Genomic DNA, 24,825 nt, shown 5'->3' on the forward strand with positions numbered 1-24,825 from the left:
TGTGGGTAATGTAGGAAACCAAAGTGAAAATAAACCAATATGTTGATGAAAGGAAATTGAACTTAAAATTCAACTCAGAATTTCATTACAAAATAAATATTGGACATAATTATAACAAATTAACATTCAAGTCGTTCAGGGTAGATTGTTCTTTTAGTTCATACGCTATTTGTTGTGCAATGTGTTACAATCATTTTTTTTTTCATATGAGAAGAAATAACAATCATTATTAAATTCTCATGCATTTAAACGAATAGTTAAAATACAACAACCACTAACTCACTTCATAAACTCCGACTCATTATAACAAGTGGTGTACAGACATTATGTCATCTTTGTTTTGTTACAAACATCGCTAACTCTTAAGTAATCTATAAATATACCAGTATGTATCAAAAAACAGTAATGAACCACCTTAGTGAGAGTAATTAGGTGTTGATTATTGCATGAATAACCTTCACCTTATCCAGGACGCTGCGGGACAGCTGATGTCCTGATGCCACCTACTGAGCTCAAGCTGTTCCTTCTTACCTCACACAGCACACAGAGAAATGGACAGACTGCATTTCCTCCTTTTTTTTTTACATCTTCATCCTTCTATCCATCCATTCATTGACCCTTCCATTCACCTATCCATCTGTCTTTGTGTTCCTCTCTCTTACATATCTCTGTATACACACGAATTTATTTATTTTGTACCGTTTCCTTTTGCCTTTGTTCCACCTACCCATCATTCATCCATCCCTCTATCCATATTTGCTTTTCTCTTTTATCTTAGTAAACAGAAAAATGGGAATACACTGTCCTTCATTCCCTTGTTTGTTCTTTCTTTTTATCAAAAATATAAGGAATTCACAACATTAATGTCCATAAATATAGTTATGTGTAATAAAGTGGAATGACACGGGAAAAAAGTATTGAATATGCTAAGGTATGGCAAGGTAACACAAGGAGCCAGCTGAAATCGGTAAGTAATTATACCTCCTACCTGTGCAAATGAATATCAGCTGGGTTAGTACATTGATGGTCTATAAAAAGGCTTTTCGTTACCAAGGTGTCACACAAGAAACATCTCATGATGGGTAAAAGCAAAGAGCTCTCCCAAGACCTTCACAACCTTATTGTTGCGAAACATATTGATGGAATCAGATACAGACGTATTTCAACACTTCTGAATCCTCCAGTAAACACCACTGGGGTCATTATCCACAAGTGGAAGCAACATCACTCCGTCATCAACCGACCACGCACAGGAGCTCCTCACAAGATTTCTGACCAGGGAGTCTGAAGAATAGTCAGAAGAGTAGCCCAAGAGACAAGGACCACTCGGAAAGAGCTCCAGAAACACTTGGAGGCAGCAGGTGCCATCGTCACAGAGAGAACAATAGACAGTGCACTCCACTGCTCACGCTCACCCGCAAGACTCCATTACTAAAGAAAAGGCATGTCGAAGCTCGTTTAAAGTTTGCTACAACTCATTTGGACAAGCCTATGAAATACTGTGAGAGTGTAGTCTGGTCAGACGAGAGCAAAATTGAACTTTTTGGCTGTGATACTACACACCATGTTTGGAGAAGAAATGGCACTGCGGATCTCCCTAAAAACACTACACCAACAGTGAAGTGTGGAGGTGAAGCATCATGGTGTGGGCTGTTTTTCATGGCTGGTCATGGTCATGGCTGTTTTTCATCACATGGTACTGGCAGACTTCATATAACTGAAGGAACGATGAATGGAGCCCTGTACGGGGAGATTCTTGAGAAGAATCTGCTGCATCCACCAGGATGATGAAGATAAGACGTGGGTGGACTTCCAGCAGGACAACGATCCAAAACATACAGTAAAGGAAACTCAATTGGTTTTAGAGGAAGGTAATCAAGGTGTTAGAATGGCCCAGTCAATCACCTGACTCAAATCCGATTTAACAAGATTTAAAGACAATATGTTTAGAAGAACGGGTCAAAATCACACCTGAATACTGCGGAACATTAATTTCTTCATACAGGAAGTGTCTTGAAGCGTCATTACACACAAAGGCTCCTCCACTAAGTATTAAATACATTTCAGTTAGCGTGTTCAATACTTCTTTCCCGTGTCATTCCTCTTTGTTATACATAACTTTATTTATGGACTTTAATGTTTGGATTTCTTGATATGTGTGGATTTCTTGAGTTAATACCAAAGTCTGGTGAAAATTTCATGTGAATAACTTCATTGGAAATATATTTACTGAAAACAACGTTGATGCATTCAATACTTATTTCCCCCCACTGTATGTCTACCATAGTTTTACAATGAATGCATGGTGTAAGTTTGATATATTAAATAAATTAGCAACTAAGTGTATTTTATAATATTGAGTATTTAAAATGTCACATCATATCCTAGCAATACAAGGTGAAAATTGGAGACACTCACACAGTATCATTAACCACAGATGACAGATTTTTGATTGCAGTTACACATTTTTCCACTGAGATTTTTTTTTTGCTTTGCATTTTACCTCCACTTACACACAATAATTGCAAGAAATCACACATGCCAATGTGCGAGTCTGCAGTAATGGAATTGAGAATGGGGAAAATAATGGATGCTACCAACGTACCCTGGGAAAGAAAGGTGCATAACCAGCACAGATTTGTCTTAATCATATTGAAAAATTCAATAACCTTAACTCTCTCACTTTGAGGACTGTGTTTTATTGCTTGAGGTTCTATGTTTTTTTTTGTTTGCATTTAAATGGATGCAATTGAATAGACTAAAGGAATTTGTATACCAGCATTCTCCAGATCCAGACTCAGAAACCAACAGTTTGTTTTAAGTTTGTTAAGCCATAAAATGTTTATGTTCTTGTCATTGAAAGTCAAACTATATAAAATGTTTCATATATTCATATGGGTGGTATTAATAGTGACATTGGCATAAACATAATCATCTACATCAATGCAATTAAGATCCCTGCTGGAAAAAAAACAACAACAATAGAGACCATCACAGAAATGGTCTCCACTACAAATACCATTACAAACCATCAGCTAACCATTATAACCATTACCATTATTAGTCCTTAATGGTATCCACTAGATATAACATGCCACCAAACCAGTAGAGACTTACAGGGACCATCACAGTTTCCATTAAATCCAATGCAATTCCCATGACAACCATTACCTGCCTGAATTCAATGGCTTAATTGTCAACACAGATTAAAATGACAATGCGTATATAGTATATGTATCAATTTTTCAATAACATTTTGTTCTTATTCTAATAGTGTTTTCAGTTCCTATGTTTCTGGGTTTTCAGGAAATCAACAAACTTGATTTTTTTTAAATAATAATTGAATCAAGATATGCTTGTGCTTGGGCAATCAAGTAGAAAGGGTTCATTCTTTTTTGGTGCTTTTTCTCCCACCAATAAAGTGTGTGCCTTTACTTTTCCAACCTATCTCTCCTTTTCTCCTAATTGCCCCATGCATTGCTAAGGAGAACAGACAAACACAAGGGCTAGTTATTCTCCTCCCTATAATTCGCATTGCCATAGAAACATAGTGTTTCTATTGCTTGACCTTGTTTTCATCCTTGTGTTTTGCAGTGCCTTTTAATGCATGCTTAGCAAGGGGCCACCTTTTATACATCAGTCCACAGTGATATGTCTGCTTTCTAAGAATTAAACTGTGCAAGGGAAGAGTGTGAAATATTTGACCTCTGTTTCAACCTTGAAACTTGGAGGCTTGGTGGGTGAGTATGATAGGATTGCCTGTACATGCATGTGAGAGCAGTGTCTTTTTTATGAAGAATACACTAATCATACAATATAGACACAAATCCCCAAATCACACACATACACACAAGCTATAGATAATAAATAATAGATCAATTAGATGGTTTTGGTGACGAATGGTTTCATTGATGTTGCAGTGGGTCAGAACAGTGATAAATGTTCTGATCAGCATTCAATTGCAATGTTTACCTGCAGTCTAATAATCCGTTGGAGAAAGATAACAACCCCCAAAACATTAAAGAGCCACCACCATATTTACCCGTGGGCATGAGGTACTTTTCCATATGGCTACCTCTCTGTGTGCCAAAACCACCTCTGGTGTTTATCGCCAAAAAGCTCTATTTTGGTTTCATCTGACCATAGAACCCGATCCCATTTGAAGTTCCAGTAGTGTCTGGCACACTGAAGACGCTCGAGTTTGTTTTTGGATGAGAGTAGAGGCTTTTTTCTTGAAACCCTTCCACAACAACTTGTGCTGATGTATGAGACTTCGGATTGTAGTTTTGGAGACTTTCTGACCCCAAGACACTAATAACTTCTGCAATTCTCCAACTGTGATTCTTGGAGATTTTTTGGCCACTCGAACCATCCTCTTCACAGTGTATTGAGACGATATATAGACACGAGTTCTCTTCCAGGTTGATTCATAACATTTCTTAATTATTGCCCTGATGGTGGAAATGGGCATTTTCAATGCTTGTGCTATTTCCTTAGAGACACTTCCCATTTTTGAAGCTCAACAACCTTTTGCTGCACATCACAGCTAGATTCCTTGGTCTTACCTATTGTTATGAATGACTAAGGGAATTTGGCCTATGGGTTACCTCATATTTATACCCCTGTGAAACAGGAAGTCATGGTTGAACAATTTCCTGTCCCTAGTCACCCAGGTGTATTAAATTTTTTTAAATATCAACAGGAATATTCTTCAAATATGTTTTTTCTCATATGAACACATAGGGGTGCCAATAATTGTGCACACTTATATTTAACAAAGAAATTTTTTTGATAAGCCTGTGCTGTGTTTGCAGTTGATGTCCAAGAGAGCAGAATATTTTTGTTATTTACAAAATATCAAAAAGTTAAACAATAAAGACAATTATTCACAGCCTTCTTTTCCTCATATTTACCAAGGGTATATATTTTCATAAAGGAACCCAGGGTAACCTCTAATCAAATAGAGGCCTCTCTCACGTTGACTAATGTCACTGTTCATGAATCAGGAGAACACTGAACAACAATGATGTGCATGGCAATTTTGCAAGGAGAACTTTACCCCATCTGTGAAACATCATAGTGGTAGTATCATGGTATGGACCTGTTTTGCTGTATCTGGGCTGGGAAGACTTGCCATGACTGATAGAACAATGAATTCTGAAGTATACCAGCAAATTATAAAGGACATCTGTGTCTGATGTGAATCTCAAGAGAAAAGTGGATCCTGCAGCAAGACAAAGCATACAAGTCGTTCTACCAAAGAACGGTTAAAGAAGAATAAAGTTAATGTTTTGGAATGGCCAAGTCAAAGTCCTGACCTTAATCCAATAGAAATGTTGTGGAAGGACCTGAAGCGAGCAGTTCATGTGAGGAATCTCACCAACATCCTAGAATTGAAGCTGTTCTGTACTGAGGAATGCTAAAAATTTCTCCAAGCTGATGTGCAGGACTGATCAACAGTTACCAGAAATGTTCAGTTGCTATTATTGCTGCACAAAGGGGTCACACCAAATATTGAAAGCACAGGTTGACATACTTTTCCCACTCACAGATTAATAATATTGGATCATTAATTTTCCTCAATAAACAAATGACCAAGTGTAATATTTTTGTCTCATTTGTTTAACTGTGTTCTCTTTATCCACTTTTAGGACTTAAGAACATCTGATAAGGTTGTAGGTCATATTTATGCAGAAATAGAGACAATTCTATAAACATTCCACTTCAAAAGTACAACTGTATAGTATTATATAAATGATTATCAGCATATACCTTGTCTAAACTGGTACATAGCTTAAGTAGTGTGGAAAACTTAAAAAAACAAAAAAACACGTGGGTTGCTTATTTTCATCCACTGAAAGGATTTGGGACACTATCTGTCCCATGGGCCTTGTTCTACTGAAAACTAGGCTAGTAATCAAATAAACAAAAAACGACTGGGGTTCGAGCACAAGACTATTCCTGCTCCTTCACTGTGTAAGCAGTGCGTTGTATACATGTGCAAGAAGCGTGAAAATGTGTCTCGCTGGGGAACTGGAACTGCATGTGTGAGAGTGGTTTGGAGAGCTGAATTCAGAGCGCATCCTGCAGGACGTGCCATCTTTATAAATACTTCAATCCGTTGAGTTGCGTTCTACATCAACATTATGTCATTCACACCTGCTCAAACGGTACACACGACAGTTTCATATGTACTAGCTTATCAGATGATATCAGAATCGTTAGAAAGGAAGTCAGATGATATCAGAATCGTAAGAAAGGAAGGCAACAGAAGACAGCTTGGTAGGTAGAAAATAAAGTGATGTCCTTGTATCCTAGCAACCTCTCCGTCCCGTCTTGTCTCCAGTCTCTCTGCAGAGATAGCGTTAGTTCCCTACAGACTCACAAACACTGGTCAAGCAGCAAAATAATCTTGGAATAACCGACGACATAATTTAAAGCTGGCCATGCTTCCATCGCTGAATGAGTTGAAAGTACTTCTAACAGATACTGTGTTTTATCCCTTGACCAGTTGTTGCTGTGAACCTTGATTGTGTTGTTTTCTGTTTTGATGATGTAAAATTGAATATTTGTTATTTGTTGTCGCCCTCTTGGCTAGATCATTCTTGTAAAAGAGAATTTTTTTTTTTTTTTTTTTTAAATCTCAACAAGTTATTTAACCTGGTTAAATCATGAAAATGAATGAAATGAAGGCCTTTTTTTTTTTTTTTTTTTTAAATTGTTTTTGGCTTATAATATGGACTCATGCTAATAAAAAGACTGAGAGTGTGCATAACTTATTTAACAGGCATATTCAACGTATTCTACTATAATCTATTGCTGTAATATCCACAATGACTGAGCAACTTTATCCATAACAAATATCCATACGTTCTACACGGTTTGAGAATGCCTTTGTATAGTACAGTAATACTTTTTGCATGGTTTGTGCATGCTTCAGTATGATTTGAGAAAGCTTTAATATGTTTGAGTATGGTTTCTGTTGTATGATGATAGTTTTATGTGGTTTGAACATACTTTTGGATTATTTGACCATGAATGCTTTTGCATTGTTTGGATGTGCTATGTTGATGCTTTTGCATTGTTCGGACATTATCAACGTGCTTTTTAAACATATTTATTCGTATGTACAAAGCTCAGATTAGGAGACTCGTGTTCAGCAGAAGAAATGCAGATGTCACCCTGGTTGGACTCCACTGAGCGCAGTATTTGCCAGCATCTTTGGTGGCCACTCTCTGTATGCGGTGTCCTACTTCTTTTGCGTTCAAATGACGAATGACCCTTAACTGAATGCTGTATAGTGACCAGGTCAGTCTTTTCCATAGCACAGTGAACACTTAGGGAACTCCCAGTTTCCTGCAATCCATGTAATTCTTCTTGCTGAGAGACGAGTCGCTACTTGAAGCTGGTTGTTATCCAGAGTTAGTGGTCTGTTTCAGAATGAGGAAAAAGGCTGGGAGAATAAAGCAACTCATTGTGATAATACATAGTCAGCTTCTGCCACAACTGACAAATAAAATTATGTTATTATGATAAGAAAGAACCAATGCTGAGAGAAGCCACGACGTTAATTATGATGTTGGTATCAAAGACATGTCAAGATGTTTTATATGCTTAGATATTTTTGGTTTTTCTGTGGTTTATTTCTGCCCGTCAGTTGAAATCATACTTCTTCAGCGTCATTGTTATGGTGACCTGCAGTGGACTGCATCCTGGGTGTCTTCCTGTCTCCCACACAGTGTTCCAGAGAAAGGCTTCGGAGCCACAACCCTGACCAGGATGAAGTGGTTACGGAAGATGAATGATTTATTGTTATGACCACATTTCAGTTCTGCTAAATCTCAGTACTATAATGCATCTTTTAAGCGACAAGTCAACTTTCATTTCGGTTCGAATATTGGCACTGGAGATGCTTAAAACTATTGATTGACGCGTGCAGACTTTCTGACAGATGTGTCAAGCCTTAAACGGCAGACTGCAAATTATTGGAAGAGAATTTCCATTTAAAAGCTGCTTTTTCACCTCCTGTGAGACCAACACCTATAAACGACTTAATTCTTCCATAATATTCTTTGTGCTCATGCTGAGTGAGTCCTCTCAATAAATGTTAAGCCATATGTGGGGGGGGGGGGGGGGGGGGGGGGGCTATTTAATTGATGCTTGAATGCGGATAAAAACCACCTGCTTGACACAGTGTCCCAAATTTCACCCCAAATGTCATAGCTCAAAGCAGAACCCCCTACTGATATTGCACGGTGTGCAGTGTGTGGCCAGAGTAAGTGTGAGCTAAATGAGAGTGGTGGTGTTAAGGAGGATGCGAGTCCCGTTACCACATGGCTCTTTTCCAACCAGAGACGTATTGAGATCAGACACAGGAACCAGAGCTGAGCAGCAGCAAGAACAGCAAATCCGTCCATCTTTCTGCAACAAACCCAGCCGAGATCTTTCCACACACACAAACACACACACACACACACACACACACACACCCGTCTCCCACCACACAGACCTTTATTCCTATTTATCCTTCTTTTATTCTGGTATAAGGGACTTGAATTGAGCCTTTGGGGTTGAGATTGATAACAGGTGATCAGCCAAGAAAAGGATTTACTGCACGACTTTATATTGGTGAGTAAAATATTTGAATCGGATCCAGCTCCATCGGGTTTGTTATTATTTGTTTCTTTTGATCAGAGATAAATGCGTCCACTGTGTTGGTGCTATAGTATTATAGTCACACGCTGGTTAATTAAATGTGCGGCTTTGATGCGCTTTTGCGCCTTGTGTGCGAGAGCGTGCGCGCCCGCGCCAGCGCGCGCGCGCGTGTATGTGTATGTGCGTGTATGTGTGTGCCTGCACGCGCGTGCGTGTGTGTCTGAGTTTCGTCGCGAGACATTTCGGAGTCGGGTCCGGTGTTCTCCTCGCATGCTCCGGGTCGGACCCAGCGTTTTACCCTCTTATCGCTCGCAGGCTGTTGGGAGGTGATGACAGCCGACAAGCCCGTGCCCATGGTGAACGGGAGGCACGCGGAAGACGCCGAGGCTCCGCACGCGAGCCCCGTGCACGAGCGCGGCCAGTGGGGCAGTAAGTTGGAGTTCGTGCTCTCGGTGGCCGGAGAGATCATCGGACTCGGCAACGTGTGGAGGTTCCCATATCTCTGCTACAAGAACGGAGGAGGTGAGACGCTCAAGATCGTCCATGCAGCATTATCTCTCCAAAATAGTCTATTAATGCCAAAACGCTTAAAGGTGCACTGATAAGCACAAGGAACACCTACTAGGTTACTAGTGCTGAAGTAATGTCTACACGGTCTAATCTACTCTTAATCAAGAAATCTTTACAGAGTTAAGAGTGATGTTCCCATCCCATTCTAATGAGGTTCCACTTGGAACCTTTTCCATGCAGAACTTTTGGAGAAGGTCATATGTTTTTGGATGTCTGCATACCCATGTAATGCAAGTTGACCAGTTGGAGGTCTGGACAAACAGCCAGAAGTCTGGCATACAGTATAACCAGTGCTAGCATGCTCTGTGGCGTTAAAAACATTACTTCTGGGAGCTGCTAGTGTAAGGCTTAGAGGTAGATCACAGAAGGTGTTCAACTTTTTCCAACTCTATACTTTTTTTTAGAGGGTTTGAGAAATTATTTTCGCCATCCCTTCTGGACGCATGTCCACACTAGTGCTTTGGGAACAGTAACAGCTTTCTAGTCATCTTAAATACTAGGGCGTATTGGTTTAAATTGGAATTTCAGTGGGAAAACCCAAAGTAAAATAAATAAATAAATAAATAAATAAAAGATTGAATTTACGTTTTAGGGGATAAACCGAAGAACGCTTAAATGTGCTATGTTCGATATATGAACAAAAAAACCCAAAAGGTACAGTTAAGTCAATACTTAATACTTAAGTCAATACTAAGTGTGAAGTTAACACTGAGGAGGTTGATGGGCTGTGTTTATCCAGGCTTGGATCAAACTAGGGAAAAAGCATCCAAAAGAGCCACAGCAACACTTACAGATTTTACACAACTCCACCTGGTTATAACTGAACACTATATGAGTTCATTCAACCCTGTTCTTCATAAAGAGTTTCCATTTATCTGAAATCCAACCAGCAAGTTATTATTTGGTGTCCAGGTTTAGCTTCTGTAGATTCACGCTAGAGTGAAGACACAGAAACATATCCAATAAGTTATACAAAGATTATGCTTACAAGATTAAGTCTACAAAGGTTTTACATTACAGAAACATTACTTATACCATGTTATTAAACCATGTGATATGATAACAGTTTGTTTCACAATGTCGAGTTCTACACAGAACATTAGGGTTTCCTGAAAAACCCTTTAGGGTGCTAAAAATAAGTTGAAATGAAATTCGGATAGTCCAGGAAGCAACATTTCCTAAAACTGTAACCTTAAAAATGAGTCCGCAAACCTGCTAACCTATATAAACATTTCTAGCACAAGCAAGGCTAAGTTCATGAATAGCTAGTTAGCATTATTCAAAGCGAATGAAATCATCACATGCTCTCCTGAAATGACAATATTTGCCAAGTAGTAGCATTTATTAGGTTAAGTCGAGCTAATTGATTTAGGATTCAAAATGGTCGTCAGTAGTTGTAATTTTTCTACGCCCAATTTTGTGCTTTCTTGTAATAGTCCCATTGATATTCTTTACATAAACTTTAAATTAAACATGTAAACTTTACATAAAACCTACGCTTCTCTGTGTCGTCTCATGTAATAGATCATATTAACAAGTACTGGATTGATTCATTTATTTGAAAGTACTGGTGACTGCAAGATCAAAGTAGCCACTGTGCTTGTAATGGAGAAAATCGTCCCACTCAGAGGAAAGAATGCTACTTGTTGATGCTTTTAGCCAGCTTTAATGAAATGACGCAGCCACTACGACACTCCGTGTTTGTTTACAGTGTGAACGCAGGACTTGCTCTGTGACTGAATGAGCACTCTGGTCTGTTTTGCAGGTGCTTTCTTTGTGCCTTATGTCATCTTCTTTGTGTGCTGCGGTATCCCTGTGTTCTTCCTGGAGACAGCGCTAGGCCAGTTTACCAGTGAAGGAGGAATCACATGCTGGAGAAAAGTGTGTCCACTTTTCGAGGGTAGGTAACAGTTAAAATTCCTTTAAACAAAAATGTCAGCTAATATCATTTCTAAACACCTTTTTTCTTTTTTTGCACCAAGGGCTTTGTCGATATGACTGGGAATTAATTACAATGCATACACAGCAGAAAGAGTGATCTAGAAAGATCACTTATAACAGGATAAATACTATTAACATATGCTAAGGTGACGAGTATAGTGTATATTAAGTTTAATACAAGACGATAATGTGTACTCTCACAATGCTGAATCAAATGATGGATTTTTAAAATGTTTCATCATGCTACAGAATTTCGACTCTAATTAGCGCCCCCCAGTTACCTACCGCGTGTTTGGTGGTTGTTCAAAATAACATCGTTATCTTAATTCAGATATTTTCACTGACTGCGTTTATATGCGCATCAATATTTCTTTGGTAATATTCAAATTACTCCTGAGTCATGTAAACACCTCAGTCCAAGTGCCCGATTCAGATTAAACCAATATTCTGATTTCCGAAATTCTGACTCCCACCCCTGGAACGTGCCTGTTTTATTCAGAAATGTGTTGCATGTACACACCTTATTCAGAAAGTCCACTGAAAGAAGATACATGCGCATGCTCAGTCCACAAAGAATTGTGAAATAACACCAGTGAAATAACAGTGGGAAAGGAAAAGTGCATGTGTAGATCGGCATATTGTCAACAACCATTTATACAGGAATATTCAGATTCCTGTACGCATATAAACATTGTATTCGGAATATTGCTGAAACCTGAATACAGACCTTAAACGGAATTTGATGTACATGTAAAACTATTCTCTGTTTCATTGGTGTGGTTTTCCAACGCTGATAGGCCTGAAAACCTAACCTGAAATCGTCCAATTTTATCAGCTTTAATAAATGCCCATGATTTCACTTAAAACCAAATGGGGCTGATGCTGTAGCATGAAAAGGAAATCCGAGACAGTTTTACCGTTAGTTTTACACTAACATTTATATTTAGATGATGTACAATAAAGTTATTCCAGGGTTGCCTAACCGCTCAAATATGCGGATATATATAATATTCTAAATATTCTTCTGTAAAGAAGCGAGAGTAAGAGAAATCAGTGTTTCTGATAAACTCTGTGCGTTTCATAACAAGTCAGTTTTAAAAAAGTATTCTGTGATATGTTATTTGACATTTATTATTAGTACTCATAACAAATATGAAGTTACTCTGCGTGTACTTATGATTATGAAAGTAATACACAGCTGGAAGTCAAAGATCTTATAGAGCCTCAGAGTATGATATATATCTCCTTGTATTCTTTCTTTTTAAGGTATTGGTTATGCAACTCAGGTCATCGAGGCCTATCTGAACGTATATTATGTGATTATTTTGGCATGGGCAATCTTCTACCTGTTTAACTGCTTCACCACCGAGCTGCCCTGGGCCTCCTGCGGCCATTACTGGAATACAGGTGTGTTCATCTCTACATCACTGTTCAGGAGTGTTATTATGGCAGCCTAACAAACCTGAGAGACAGGAATTATAAGAAGCCAAAACAATCTTGTTTAATTTTTTAGAATATATATATATATATATATATATATAATATATAAACTAGCCCAATCTGACAGTCCTGGCATTAACAGTACTTTCTGCTGCTCCTCCCTCACCATGTGTCTGGGGCAGCGTGATTCCTGCCCAATGATCCTCTATTTGCAGGTGTTGTAGTTCCCATTTTTAACCACTAGATGCAGTAATAATGCTGCATTCAATTAAAATTCGTAACTCGTATTTTCTGACCTCTGACATGGGGGAAAAAAAGGAAACGCCCCTTCAACTCGAAATTTCTTCTCATAAATTCGCCATGTCCAACCCCAAATTCAGCAAATGATGTCGAATAAGAATGACTGCTCACAGCGTCAACCGTAAACAAAGTAGCACTTTACTGTAAATAATTTATACTGTATATACAAGTATTAGCTTGAGATCAATCAACATACACATATAGTCACTTGTTAAATCTGTAACATTAACTATATACTTAGCTGTTTTCAGGAGGTACATATACATGACCCATGTCCGGCTAGCTTGTTGCTAACAAATGGGGGCGTCTATGGATTCTCCTACTTTGTAGATCATCCTGAAATTTGATCTCACAATAGTCCAGTCACTAGCATGAAGCTTTAACTGCTGAGCTACATAGCTACACAAAGATAACGACCTGCAATCCTACTTTGTATAAGTAGATGAAACTGGCTATTTGATGTATATTGTTTTAATGGAAATATTAATGGAATTAATCACTAGTGTTGCCAGATCTCATCTTTTGGGTCACTGGTTTGATCCTGAGCTCAGGTTCCTGTCTGTGTGGTGTTTCATATGTTTTCCCTGTGTATGTGGGTTACCTCCAGTTTCTTTGTCCCATCCAAAACAACCTGTCAGTAGGTGCATCTGCATGACGAATTGCTCCTAGGTGTGAATGTGTGTGTATGTTGCCCAGCGATATACTGGTCCAGTGTACCACAACCCTGACAAGCATAAAGTGGTTGCTGAAGATCGCATGAATAAACACAATGTAATACATGCCAATTCCAATTTTTCTTTTTAGAAAACTGTGTGGATTTCAACAATGCCAGTGTGGAAAACCTCACCAACCCTTATGCCACCTCACCAGTAATAGAGTTTTGGGAGTAAGTAAAACTTTTTCTGTACAGTATTTAACTGTAACATTGAATTGTTTGATAGATGATATGCTAACAACCTTGTCATGTAAATGGTAACTAAATATCAAACACTATATATAAAAAAATCTTATATTGATATTTTTAATAATGCAAACTTACTCAAAGACCTCTGTTCTTTAAATGAGAGTTTCCTATGTCAGACTCTAATGAGACAACAGTCTGTAGAGATTTCATTGAGAAACTAGTTTCAAGATTTCAAGTGACTTCCACTTACGATATATCTGGTGTCATCAGTATAAAAGCCAAGGAAGTTACAAAGCACAGTGATGCTCACGCTTGCCAGACAGCTTTTGGCACAGCACATACATTGGAGCAATTGGGCCGCCGCTTACTATTCCACAGAACTGCATAACCTTTTTCACTGATAATTTGTCATTCTTTTCGCATTGCTGTTGTGAACAAGCATCAAAAGGGCACTCGCACAGCTAGAAATGGTATGGACACAAATTTGGCGCAGATGGTTTTCTGTATGTTTGCCAAGGCCAGGCCTTAGCAGTCAGATCGTTCTTACGCCTTGGACCTTGGACCTCGTCCAGGAACATGTCAGAGATGATTAATGGCAGAAGGACAGAGAGCCTGAGACAGGACTGTGGCTTTTATATATCTAACATGTCCTGTAAAACTGCTAAACTGAAAGAACGAGTGATTTTAAGTACAACATTTCACGGCAGTTTCAGGGTAACTTCACGGTCATGAAGGTAATATATCAGACCTTATTTAATCGCTGTAAAGTGGTGTGGTCTGGGTTCAGTTTAGATCAAATGTAGGATAATATATAAACAGAAAATATGAACTAATATGGACTTCTTCTCTTAATATGGCCATGTTTTCATAGTGAAATTATTTTTGGTTCAGGCGTCGTGTCCTCAGTATATCCGGTGGAATTGAACAGGTTGGGAAGCTGCGCTGGGAACTTGCTCTGTGCCTTGCAGTGGCTTGGGTCATATGTTATTTCTGCATATGGAAAGGTCCTAAATCAACTGGAAAGGTAAAATCAAGGGTTTATATATATATAATATTAAACATTTTTGTTTAACGTACATGTACATTTTTATGCACACGTTTTGGAACCCTTCTGAAGCTGCATGATAATTTGCAAGATAAGTCTTTTTAAAGGAAAGATCGTAGTGATATGCTGGATAATGTGATGTTTTTCAGACAAAAATTCTTAGTGTTGCAGTATTGAGTTGGATGAAATAAAATCAAATGTGAAAAATAGGATGTGCAAAGGTTTGACCACCCTTTCAGTTGTGTTTTTAATACATGTAGTCACTTAATGCTGATTGACTGCAACATAAAATTGATTTGATTGGCTCAATGAACATTAGACTGAAAACACAGGTGCAACCAATCATGAAAAAGGATATTCAAGGTAGCTAATTGTTAGCTGTGCAAATCTTTGATTCTCTACTGGAAAGTAGCAACATGGGAACCTCAGACGAACTCCTTAATGACTTAAAAACTAGCAGAATTCATCAATTTGAATTAGGAGAAGGATACAAAAAGTTATCACAAAGCTTTACGGTCTCTGTCTCCACAGTCAGAAATATAGTTAGAAAATGGAGGGCCACAGGAACAGTCCTTGTGAAGGAAAGATTTGGTAGAACTGAGAAAAATATCTGAAAGGCAAAGGCGAATAATGGTTAGAATGGTCACAGACAAACCAGAGACCACCTCCAAAGAGCTCCAAAAACATCTTGCTGCTGATGGCGCCGTCGTACATCGTTCTACAGTCCGAACAGCTCAATGGAAGGGTGATGCAGAAAAAGCCAGAATTATTTTGGAATAATGTGCTGTGGACAGATGAAACTAAGATAGAGGTGTTTGGTCACAACCAGAAGCGCGTTTTATGGCGGGAAGAGAACACAGCGTTCCAGGAGAAGAACCTGCTCCCTACTGTAAAATTTGGTGGAGGGTCCATCATGCTATGGGGCTGTGTGGCAAGCACAGGTACTGCAAACCTTGTCAAAGTTGAGGGTCACATGGATTCCACCCAGTATCAGCAGATTCTTAAGAACAATGTTCAAGAATCAGTCAAGAGGTTGAAGTTACGCTGGGGTTGGTTGTTTCAGCAGGACAATGATCCAAAGCATTGTCCAAATCTACCAAGGATTTCATGCACAGTTCACACATACAATGTTCTAGAATGGCCATCCCAGTCCCCAGACTTGAACATCATTGAACATCTGTGGAATGATTTGAAGCGGGATGTCCACGCTCGGAAACCATCAAACCTGACTGAACTGGAGACAGTTTTGCAAGGAAGAATGGTCCAAAAGACTTATCAGTGTCTATAAGAAGCAACCGCAGGCTACTATTTCAGCAAAAGGAGACTCTTCTAAATATTGGTGTGATAATTCCATTGAGCTGCCCAAATTTTAACACCTGCCTGTTTTTGTTATGACTCGCATTGTGTTGGTTCTGTCGATTCAATAAATGTTATTTCCGAACTGAAATGTTACTGTTTCCATAAGGTGTAAATTATATCTAAATGACGTTGCTGCATTGAAAGCCCAGCAGATTATAAACTGAAATTATGAGAATTATCAGGGGTGTCCAAACTTTTGCATAAAACTGTATATATATATATATATATATATATATATAAAGATGTGTGTATATATAATATGTATAATATGTATATGTGTGCATGTAACAAATATGTATAAAATCTTGTGATAAAGTAACCAGATTCAAAATTACACAGTTTTGGAGAAAATGCACTGTAAAAAGCAGCCTGCAAGATGTTTGGTGGAACGTGTAGAATAGTTGGAGTATCTGTGTTAATATAGTTATTGAAGTTTTGTCTTTGCAGGGAAGTATGTGTGTAAAATACTGTATTTGTGTAAGGATGGGAGAAAGAAAGGAATGAATATGGAATTCTACTGATTCAGCTCCAGCTGTCTTTCCTTCCCTTCCATATATAAAACTTGGGGTAGTCAGTCTCATATTTACAATGACAGTCTTTAACGTTTTGATTAAACAGAAATCGCTAATGTTGCTCTACATCTAGAACATTTAGAACTACAGTCAAAACGAATTTAGCTTTTGGAAGGAAGGGAGACCTCATCTGCATGAAGGTATTCAAAAGGACAGACAGTAGTTCAGCTGTCAAGAATATATAAATACTATCCTTTGACCTTCAGCTCGACCTTCAGCTTAGCTGGCCATGTTCCCAGAGAGGTTTAGTTTTAAGACCATTGATAACACAAAAACACACAAATAAAAAAATCAACAAGATATATAGTGTAACATGATGTAAAAATTCAAGCAAGCTACTAACTTTTATTACAAAAATGATCGTGGAAGTTTTTTATTTTCCGGAAGAAAGATACAAATTTGGCATTCTGTTGTCTTGAACTTTACTCCAGTCCAATGAGGACTTTCATCCTCGGATGCTAGCCTAGCCTTCCTCTGGATGCGATTCGCTTAGCGGTCTTTAAGAACGCCGAACAGACTCAATGAGCCAGAAAGAAGAAAAGGAGAGGGATGTGTGAGGGGAAAAAGAGAGAAAGGAGAGGGTAGTGTTGGGAAAAACAAATGGGTTCACATTATACAGGTCCCGGAGAAAAGAACTCGGCAGCGAGGCCCTGTATCTCTTGAAGTAGCTTTTGTTTGGCCATGAAGTAACAGCGAAGAATGTCCCTTCATGGCGAGGCTTTAGTGGCCAGGCCAAGATTGATTTCTGTATTCATTGACGGAAAGTAGAGCGTTCATGAGGAGCATGCAGAGTTCCTCAGCTCGCCTCTTCCCTTCTGTGAGGAATTATGGCGGCTAGAGAGGCACTTTTTCCCTCCTGTTTGAACGCTATACACAGCAGAGCATTCAGGGCTATTGCTATGCTGCTCTCCACAGGCCTTTTGTGGCCGGGTGTGATTCTCACATAAGCCAGCAGTAGATTTATGGCATGGGGCTGACCTGTGAATCCAAGGGTTTAAACGTTCACCCAGGGAGAGCTGGGAGAAAGTCAGTGTGTTTCCGAGACTCCTGGCGAGTCAGAGCATTGTTCATAGAAACCATGCACTTGCATCTAAGTGCCAAACAGAGGATTTGCTTTCTGTGGTGCCCACAGTTTGGTATATGTAATCATAGTGTTAGACTAATTGAAAAGTATAACAAAAATTAGGAACTGGGAAGTGTTCCTGGTCTCATCATGAGGGATTCAAATATGCTAAGGTGACAAGCTCACAGCTTTTTGTTTGTTATTCCAGACTCAACAGCTTCAGTTGTTGTTTTTGAATCTGGTGCAGGTGAGAAAATGCTAACTCGCACTTCAATGAAATGTGTCTCGAAATAAACAGAGGAGTCAATTGTTTGTGCAACAAAGATCTTTAACAAGCGAGCAAGAACTGGCTATAAGCGAACATACATAATCAGCCTTGATTATGTAACCATGTGAACAGGATACCTGTTAATCCCCATAAAGTCACGCTTGTTGTCCTGTAAATGTAACCTTAAGTACAGTAAATGGCTGAGGTCAAAGTGAAGGCATTGGCAATTGTACGTTGCTTTGCCACACATTTTCCCACACTGCCAACACATCCCGGTTGGGCTCCTTCTAGAGGGAAACAGGGCAGAAAGCTTTTGTTTCCAGACCTTGTCTTGTCCTTGCATGGACTTGACTGAATGCCAGAACGACAAGAACCTAGTGCCACCCCCCAAGTGCGGTTTTGTTCATGGAGCTGAAAGAACTTCACTATGCTGGAATTCATTTCTATGGACCTTGAATAGGTTTCTGAAAAAAAAAATAGTGTTAGCCACCCAAGCTAAGAAACCTCAAAAGTATGAGAGCAATCTGTGGCCTGATGTTCTGCCATGACTTGTACGATGGAGTGAAGAATCAAAATCCACTTGTCTCTCATGAGACGAATCGCTTTCCCATTATTGTTGGACACTTGATAATGGTTTAGACTGTGAACGTCTTGCTGACAAATCGCAAACCGGTAGCCTCTTGGGTATTCTATTTTTGTCCTTTTTTGTGGGTGAGACATGGTGCTAAGTGCTTCTTTCCATCAAAACCTCTGGCTCAGAGCTGAACCTTGTCCTTTCCCCTGAGAATCCGTCTTTCAGCCGACTCTCAATTAGACTTTTGAGAGCTGAACCTGCCTGCTTGGCATGCTTCAGAGCATTCCTTAACCCCTTCTCACCATCTCAAGAGTGTCGCTCCCACCACTCATCCTCCCTCATTCACTCAAATACCATTCACTTACACTTGGTAGACTAGTGAAACAAAACCTCCTCCTGTATTCATTTTTCCTTGTCTCATCCTTGCTTTAGCTCATTAAGTGTCGACATCTTTTAGACAATATGCCTACTGAAAAAAACAGCTTGGAGTAGCATGAATTGTGTGCTGGTCCAGGCTAGTTAATGCTAATTAGTGTTAGCCTAGTGCTGGTTTAGCTGGTATGGCCATGCTAGTTGACTAGCAAAATCTTGTGGTCTAATTGGTACAACTAGCATGGTCTTGTTCCTAATTCCAAAATCAATGTTTGGGGGGGGCTAATGCATGATGAATGCCACAATCAGTTTCATAAACTTTAACAATACTATTCTACCTGCAGGTGGTATACGTCACTGCAACCTTCCCTTATTTCATGTTGGTGATCCTACTCATTCGAGGGATCACACTTCCTGGTGCAGCAGATGGAATCAAGTTCTACCTTTACCCTGACATCTCTCGGCTCTCAGACCCCCAGGTAAAAACCCCTTTCTTTACACCATGTCACCTTTCTTCCAGTTGAGCTTGTTAACTATTTATGAATTCATTAAAAATATACAAAACAGTGTTCTTTTATACAGACATGACTTACAAAGTCCAGAAGGTGCTCTCCAGCTAATCTTTAAGTCTGAAAGTTTTCTTGTCCTGCTTGCATAGAATAATAAACCTTTTAATAACTTAATGACATTTTTAAACCCCATTAATTTGATGCAGCAGATCCTATTTTCCCTAGAACTCGAGGGCAAAATGAAACAACTTTCTAATCCCTTAAAGTTGCAGGACCTATCAGCAGGTCAAGACTTTCATATCTTACATACTTCACTCTACATACACATTCATACCTCACTCACTCTACATACACATACTATATACTGTATTTTTATTATTAGTTTCTGAATAACACATTTTAATTTAAATAGCTGGATTATAAACTGGGATTTAAACAGTAACAGTAAATATAATATAGGGAAAAAATCCTTAGCGATATTCATACCTAGAGTCAATTTGTGCAGCGATTTCCACCTCCGGTTTGAAAATCTAGCCACCATTTTAAGTAAATCTTGAAAAAAATATTATAGACAACAACCTAATCTTTGTTAACCACCACCTGTCTGTCAGTGGTGGCATGATTTTTAGTCACAACTGATGGCATGTTAAGCTGTATCTTAGCTTAACGGAAGACTTCAGGGTGTGGTGCAGACTTTTTTTTCATCACGCTACCAAAACATTTCAGTAGTCAACAATGGATAATATATTTTCATTAAGCATGTGTTATAAATGGTCTTAAATGTCGCATGAAAAAAATAATAGATAAATAAGGTTGTTCATATTGTTAAATTAAAAGCATAAGCCATGATTTTTCTGTTGAATCTTGTGTTGTATGACAGTCTGGCAATTTACTGCTTCCTATTTAATGCAACATAGCAGCAGTGATTTATGTTCTTCATTTTGATCCCTTAGTGAATGTCTTCCAATTACTCTGTCGGTTTTCTGACCGTTCATGGGGTAAATTTGTCGTCAGTATTATGTATATATTCTTGGGGCTATAAATATATATTTTTTTAAACTCTTCTGGCAAAACATGATTTATTTTACAAATGACTTTTACTTAATATTGTTTTCTTAACAATAAATTTGTAATGCAAGTAACGTTATTTTATTGACCTCAGTAATTGTAATCAGATTAATTTAAAATGTAAAGCGTTACATTATTATGTTATCAGAAAAAGTCATTAGATTACAGTAATGTGTTACAAAGTTACACTTTAAAATGCAACATGTTACACCCAACTCTGCTGCTGCTGCTGATGATAAAAAACTAGGATAATTGATGATAATAACAAATGATAATTTTGCAATTTTTGTCCAGTACGCCACTGTGGAAAAATGTTTGCATTTGGGTTAGGAAGATAACTTTTTATCTGGGAATTTGGTAGAAAACGATATTAATATTAAGAATGTCATAATTAAAGATAAGATAACACTATAAATGATGATAATTGGTATGAACATCATATGAAAATTTCAATATGAATATTTGATGTACCAGGACAATTTTTTTTTGAGCTTTTGAGATCTCAGGATTGCATATTGCATGGACCAACTTATATGAAAGGTAATAGCCGGTTAATGTTAGGGTGAGGTGAGGGATTAATAACCCAAGTCTGGGTTATTAATGTATAAAGTTAATGTCTCACATTTGCCATCACCATTGTTCGGTTAGGGAGGTAACGTTAAAAGTCTGGTTAAGTTTGGGAGGTGAAAGGAGAGTGAGCAATGTGTAAGGATTGAGAAGTGGAGAGAAAAGCTGGGTGAAAAAATAAGGGTAATAAAGGACTGCTGTTTGGCTGGGAGAGCCTCCGACACCCATGTTTAATTAGCTTTCGGTTTGTACAATAAGTAGTCTGTTCCCACTCTGTGTGCTCTGTTGTATATCACCCACGCTGCCCAATCCTATGCACCCAAGGGTCTCCTTTTGTGTTTTTTTTTTTTTTCGTGTAGATATCACATACAAGATGTAATATTTCATGCTGGTGCAGAGCATGGAGAAATGATATGACAAAATGAAAATACTGTGCCGTACAGGAATTCAGATAAAGTACTGCTACACATAGTACAGAATAACAAAGAGGAAATTTGGTCTAGAAACCAGAAACAATTCTAGCTCGCTAAACTATATTTGCATTTATATTTTGCCTATATGGCTGATCCAAAGTGACTTATAATTGAGAGACTATACAGCTGAGGAGATGAGGGCTAAAGGTTTTGCTAAAGGTTTTGCCAGGATTTGGACTTACAACATTCCAATCAGTAGCCCTTTAGCATTCCTACAGTATGTGATCTACTTTTCTATTTTAATTTTGGGCACTCTAAAGAGTGGAAAAAAGGAAAAGTCACGATCTTGAGTTAATATGATTTTCTTAAAATGACAGCAACCTAAGCTCCATTAGTCCTCTTATGGTCATCATGCATGTTCAGGCTTAAACACTGTTCATTATCCCATTTATTATATTAAATAAAATGTCGAAATATTGTACATTATCTCAGTAAAACATTTTTTATTATACTAAGCCTATATAAAGACTATATGAAATATAGAATAGAGAAATAGACTCTAAGATGAGGAAATATCCTATAGTCATTGTCTGTCTGTATCAGTTTGTGTGTCAATTTGTCGAGACTCTGTGTGTGCTCATGCCATTTTTGGAAATGCATGAAATGTGCATGAGCCCAAATTCCATTAGCCACTTGTAAATGTCTCTTTCGACTCTTAGCACATCAGCCATGTTATTAATTTTGAATCGCTGTTAGGATACCTGAAGGTTAGATAACTCTACTTAACTTTCCTTTACACTCACTGATCCGTTTCGAATAATCATTGGTAAAAGTGGCATAACGTGTAAGGGAGTGAACTTGTTTCTTAAATTTTTCTTCAGCTGAACACATGTATTTGTACACATCATCCAACGGACATGTGTCTGTTTAATTAAATTTTCCCCAAATGTATGACTTGTTGCATTCATTTATAAAAATGAAACAAAGTAAAGTCAGCTTTCAGAAAACTTTATTTCTATATTAAGAAAGGGGGAAAAAACTTTCTTTCATTCCAGGCCAACCATCTGCTGACCCAAACAAGACAAAACAAACCTCCAAATTAGCCACAACACCAATAAGCAACTATTAAATAACTTAGCATCGTGTCTAGGCGAAGCCGTTCTAGCACATCCACAGCGGCCTAGTGGGAAACTGAAAGGGTGTAAATGACCACGGGTGCGGAATAGATGTTCTTGGAGGGAAGCTGCTCTGAGTTTGTGAGGTCAGATGAGTTTCCGTGGTTACTCGCCAGAGGAAGCGAATACCGCAAGCTGTCAATTGTTTTCCCAGTAAAGCAGATTAGTGGCTCAATGGTTATGTGAGAGCAGTTTAAAAGAGGCTCTGGCTTAATTTGCCTTCCATGCACATATCCCATTGCCAAATTTTTACACCATCCTTACATAGAAAGAGAATAACTCCAATTCAGGCCCAATAAAGTCTGTAGATAAGATAAAAAGTATGGGGCACTTTAAAAAATAATTTAGGTGCATGTCAGTGGAAAACTGATTGGTTACTTTTATCCAAGTGAGGCAGAATCCAGGCCAGAGCTGCTGAAGGGGCCAACAGCAATACAGGTACCGCAGACCTACTTGCCATCTGTATTTTAAAATTTCATGGCGTAGCAAGCAGAACTGTATCAGGTTCTGTCAGGAAATACATATGTGTAGATCTTTATTATCTTAACCATCAAAGGCAGTCATGTATAATGCAAGGAATAAGACAGGACAGAGGTAATCAGCAATGGGGTGGGTGTTACTGGCGTCTCTTACCACTCTGAAGTTATTTTTCTATATTGTTCCTAAATAAAACAATAGCAGTTAACCAGCGATTACATTTTAAAGAGCAACTGCTTTGCCTCTGACTACAACGGAACAGCTCTGACAGTACTTCTAGCTCTAGCATAAATTATAGGTTTAAATTAATGCCGTAGTTGTAATATGTTATTATTCACATAGTAACTGCTCATTAAGTAGAAGACACTACATAATCTAAGGATAATAATAAGCAGAAATGTGTTGTTCTTTAACAAAGAAAAACTTATAATTATTGTTGTGAGGTTTACTTATTTAACCTTTATGGAAGGAGTCTCCATTGTCAGCACTTTGTAACAGTTAGTTCACAAGTTTCCTGTCATGAGAGAGTCTACAGGACTAAAGAAGTTTGCAATTTCTTGTTTGTTAGTCACATGACAAGCTACTGTTTTTTTGTTTTTGTTTTTTTCTCTAACTTCGAGAGAGGAAAAAAAGTGAGGCTGGTGAGCACATGACGGGTTATAGCTGTTATAATGTAAGCTATAACAGGAACTAACTTGTCTCATGGATTTTCAATAACATTAAATGGAACTATAATGTAAACTGTCCATATTTCACTGATTTTAATAGGTTTTTCAAATTTCTGTGGTATAAGCAAAATAACACCATTCAGGGAAGTCCAACGTGTGTTATTCCTGTTATTAAATGTAAATGTTATTAAATGTAAATGTAATCCTTTCCTTAGGTGTGGGTGGATGCTGGAACTCAGATCTTCTTCTCATATGCCATCTGTCTGGGATGTCTGACTGCTCTCGGGAGCTATAACAGTTATAATAACAACTGTTACAGGTAAGCTTTGAATTTGTAAAAACAACAACAATAACAAAGACCCCTCATTGTAGGGCTGCACAATACAGTGCTGTGAAAAAGTATTCGCCCCATCCTGATATCTTCTGTTTGTGTGTATATCTCATACTAAATTGTTTCAGAAATTTAAAACAAAATCTAAGATAAAACAAAGGCAACCTGAGTAAACACAAACACAGTATTTAAATGATAATGTTATTTATTGAAGCAAAAACGTTATACAATACCAGCTGGGCCTGTGTGAAAGTGTATTTGCCCCCGTAGTTACTAATTCCCCAAACATATGAAACTGCATTGATAACGGGGTTCAGCTGGACTAGACACAACCGGGCCTGATTACTGCAAACCCTGTTCAATCACATCAACACTTAAATAGAACTTTTTATCAACAGCATGAATTTTGTTAAAAAGTCTTACCCAGTAACACACTGTGCCAAAGTTGAAAGAAATTCCAGAAATGATGATGATGAATCTGATTGAAATACAGTACTGTGCATTTTTTTTAGTACAAACTTTGTTCTAGATTTTTAAATTTATGACTTATACAT

The 24,825-nt window shown here is 38.2% G+C and overlaps 1 protein-coding gene across 1 annotated transcript in view; it reads left to right on the plus strand.

Annotated features, from left to right (window-relative positions):
- The first annotated feature begins 8,282 nt into the window (after nucleotides 1-8,282).
- The window catches only part of slc6a11b (solute carrier family 6 member 11b), a 43,113-nt gene continuing 26,570 nt past the window's right edge, over nucleotides 8,283-24,825 (plus strand). Inside the window, exons 1-8 of the mRNA XM_017451164.3 lie at nucleotides 8,283-8,628; nucleotides 8,971-9,177; nucleotides 10,991-11,125; nucleotides 12,433-12,573; nucleotides 13,711-13,792; nucleotides 14,702-14,834; nucleotides 19,408-19,542; nucleotides 24,156-24,259. Of these exons, the coding sequence (XP_017306653.2) occupies nucleotides 8,985-9,177; nucleotides 10,991-11,125; nucleotides 12,433-12,573; nucleotides 13,711-13,792; nucleotides 14,702-14,834; nucleotides 19,408-19,542; nucleotides 24,156-24,259 (923 nt within the window). The 5' untranslated portion in view covers nucleotides 8,283-8,628; nucleotides 8,971-8,984. The remainder of the gene's footprint in view (nucleotides 8,629-8,970; nucleotides 9,178-10,990; nucleotides 11,126-12,432; nucleotides 12,574-13,710; nucleotides 13,793-14,701; nucleotides 14,835-19,407; nucleotides 19,543-24,155; nucleotides 24,260-24,825) is intronic.

Source organism: Ictalurus punctatus, chromosome 21 (assembly GCF_001660625.3).
Source record: "Ictalurus punctatus breed USDA103 chromosome 21, Coco_2.0, whole genome shotgun sequence".
In the NCBI taxonomy this organism is placed as follows: Eukaryota; Metazoa; Chordata; class Actinopteri; order Siluriformes; family Ictaluridae; genus Ictalurus; species Ictalurus punctatus.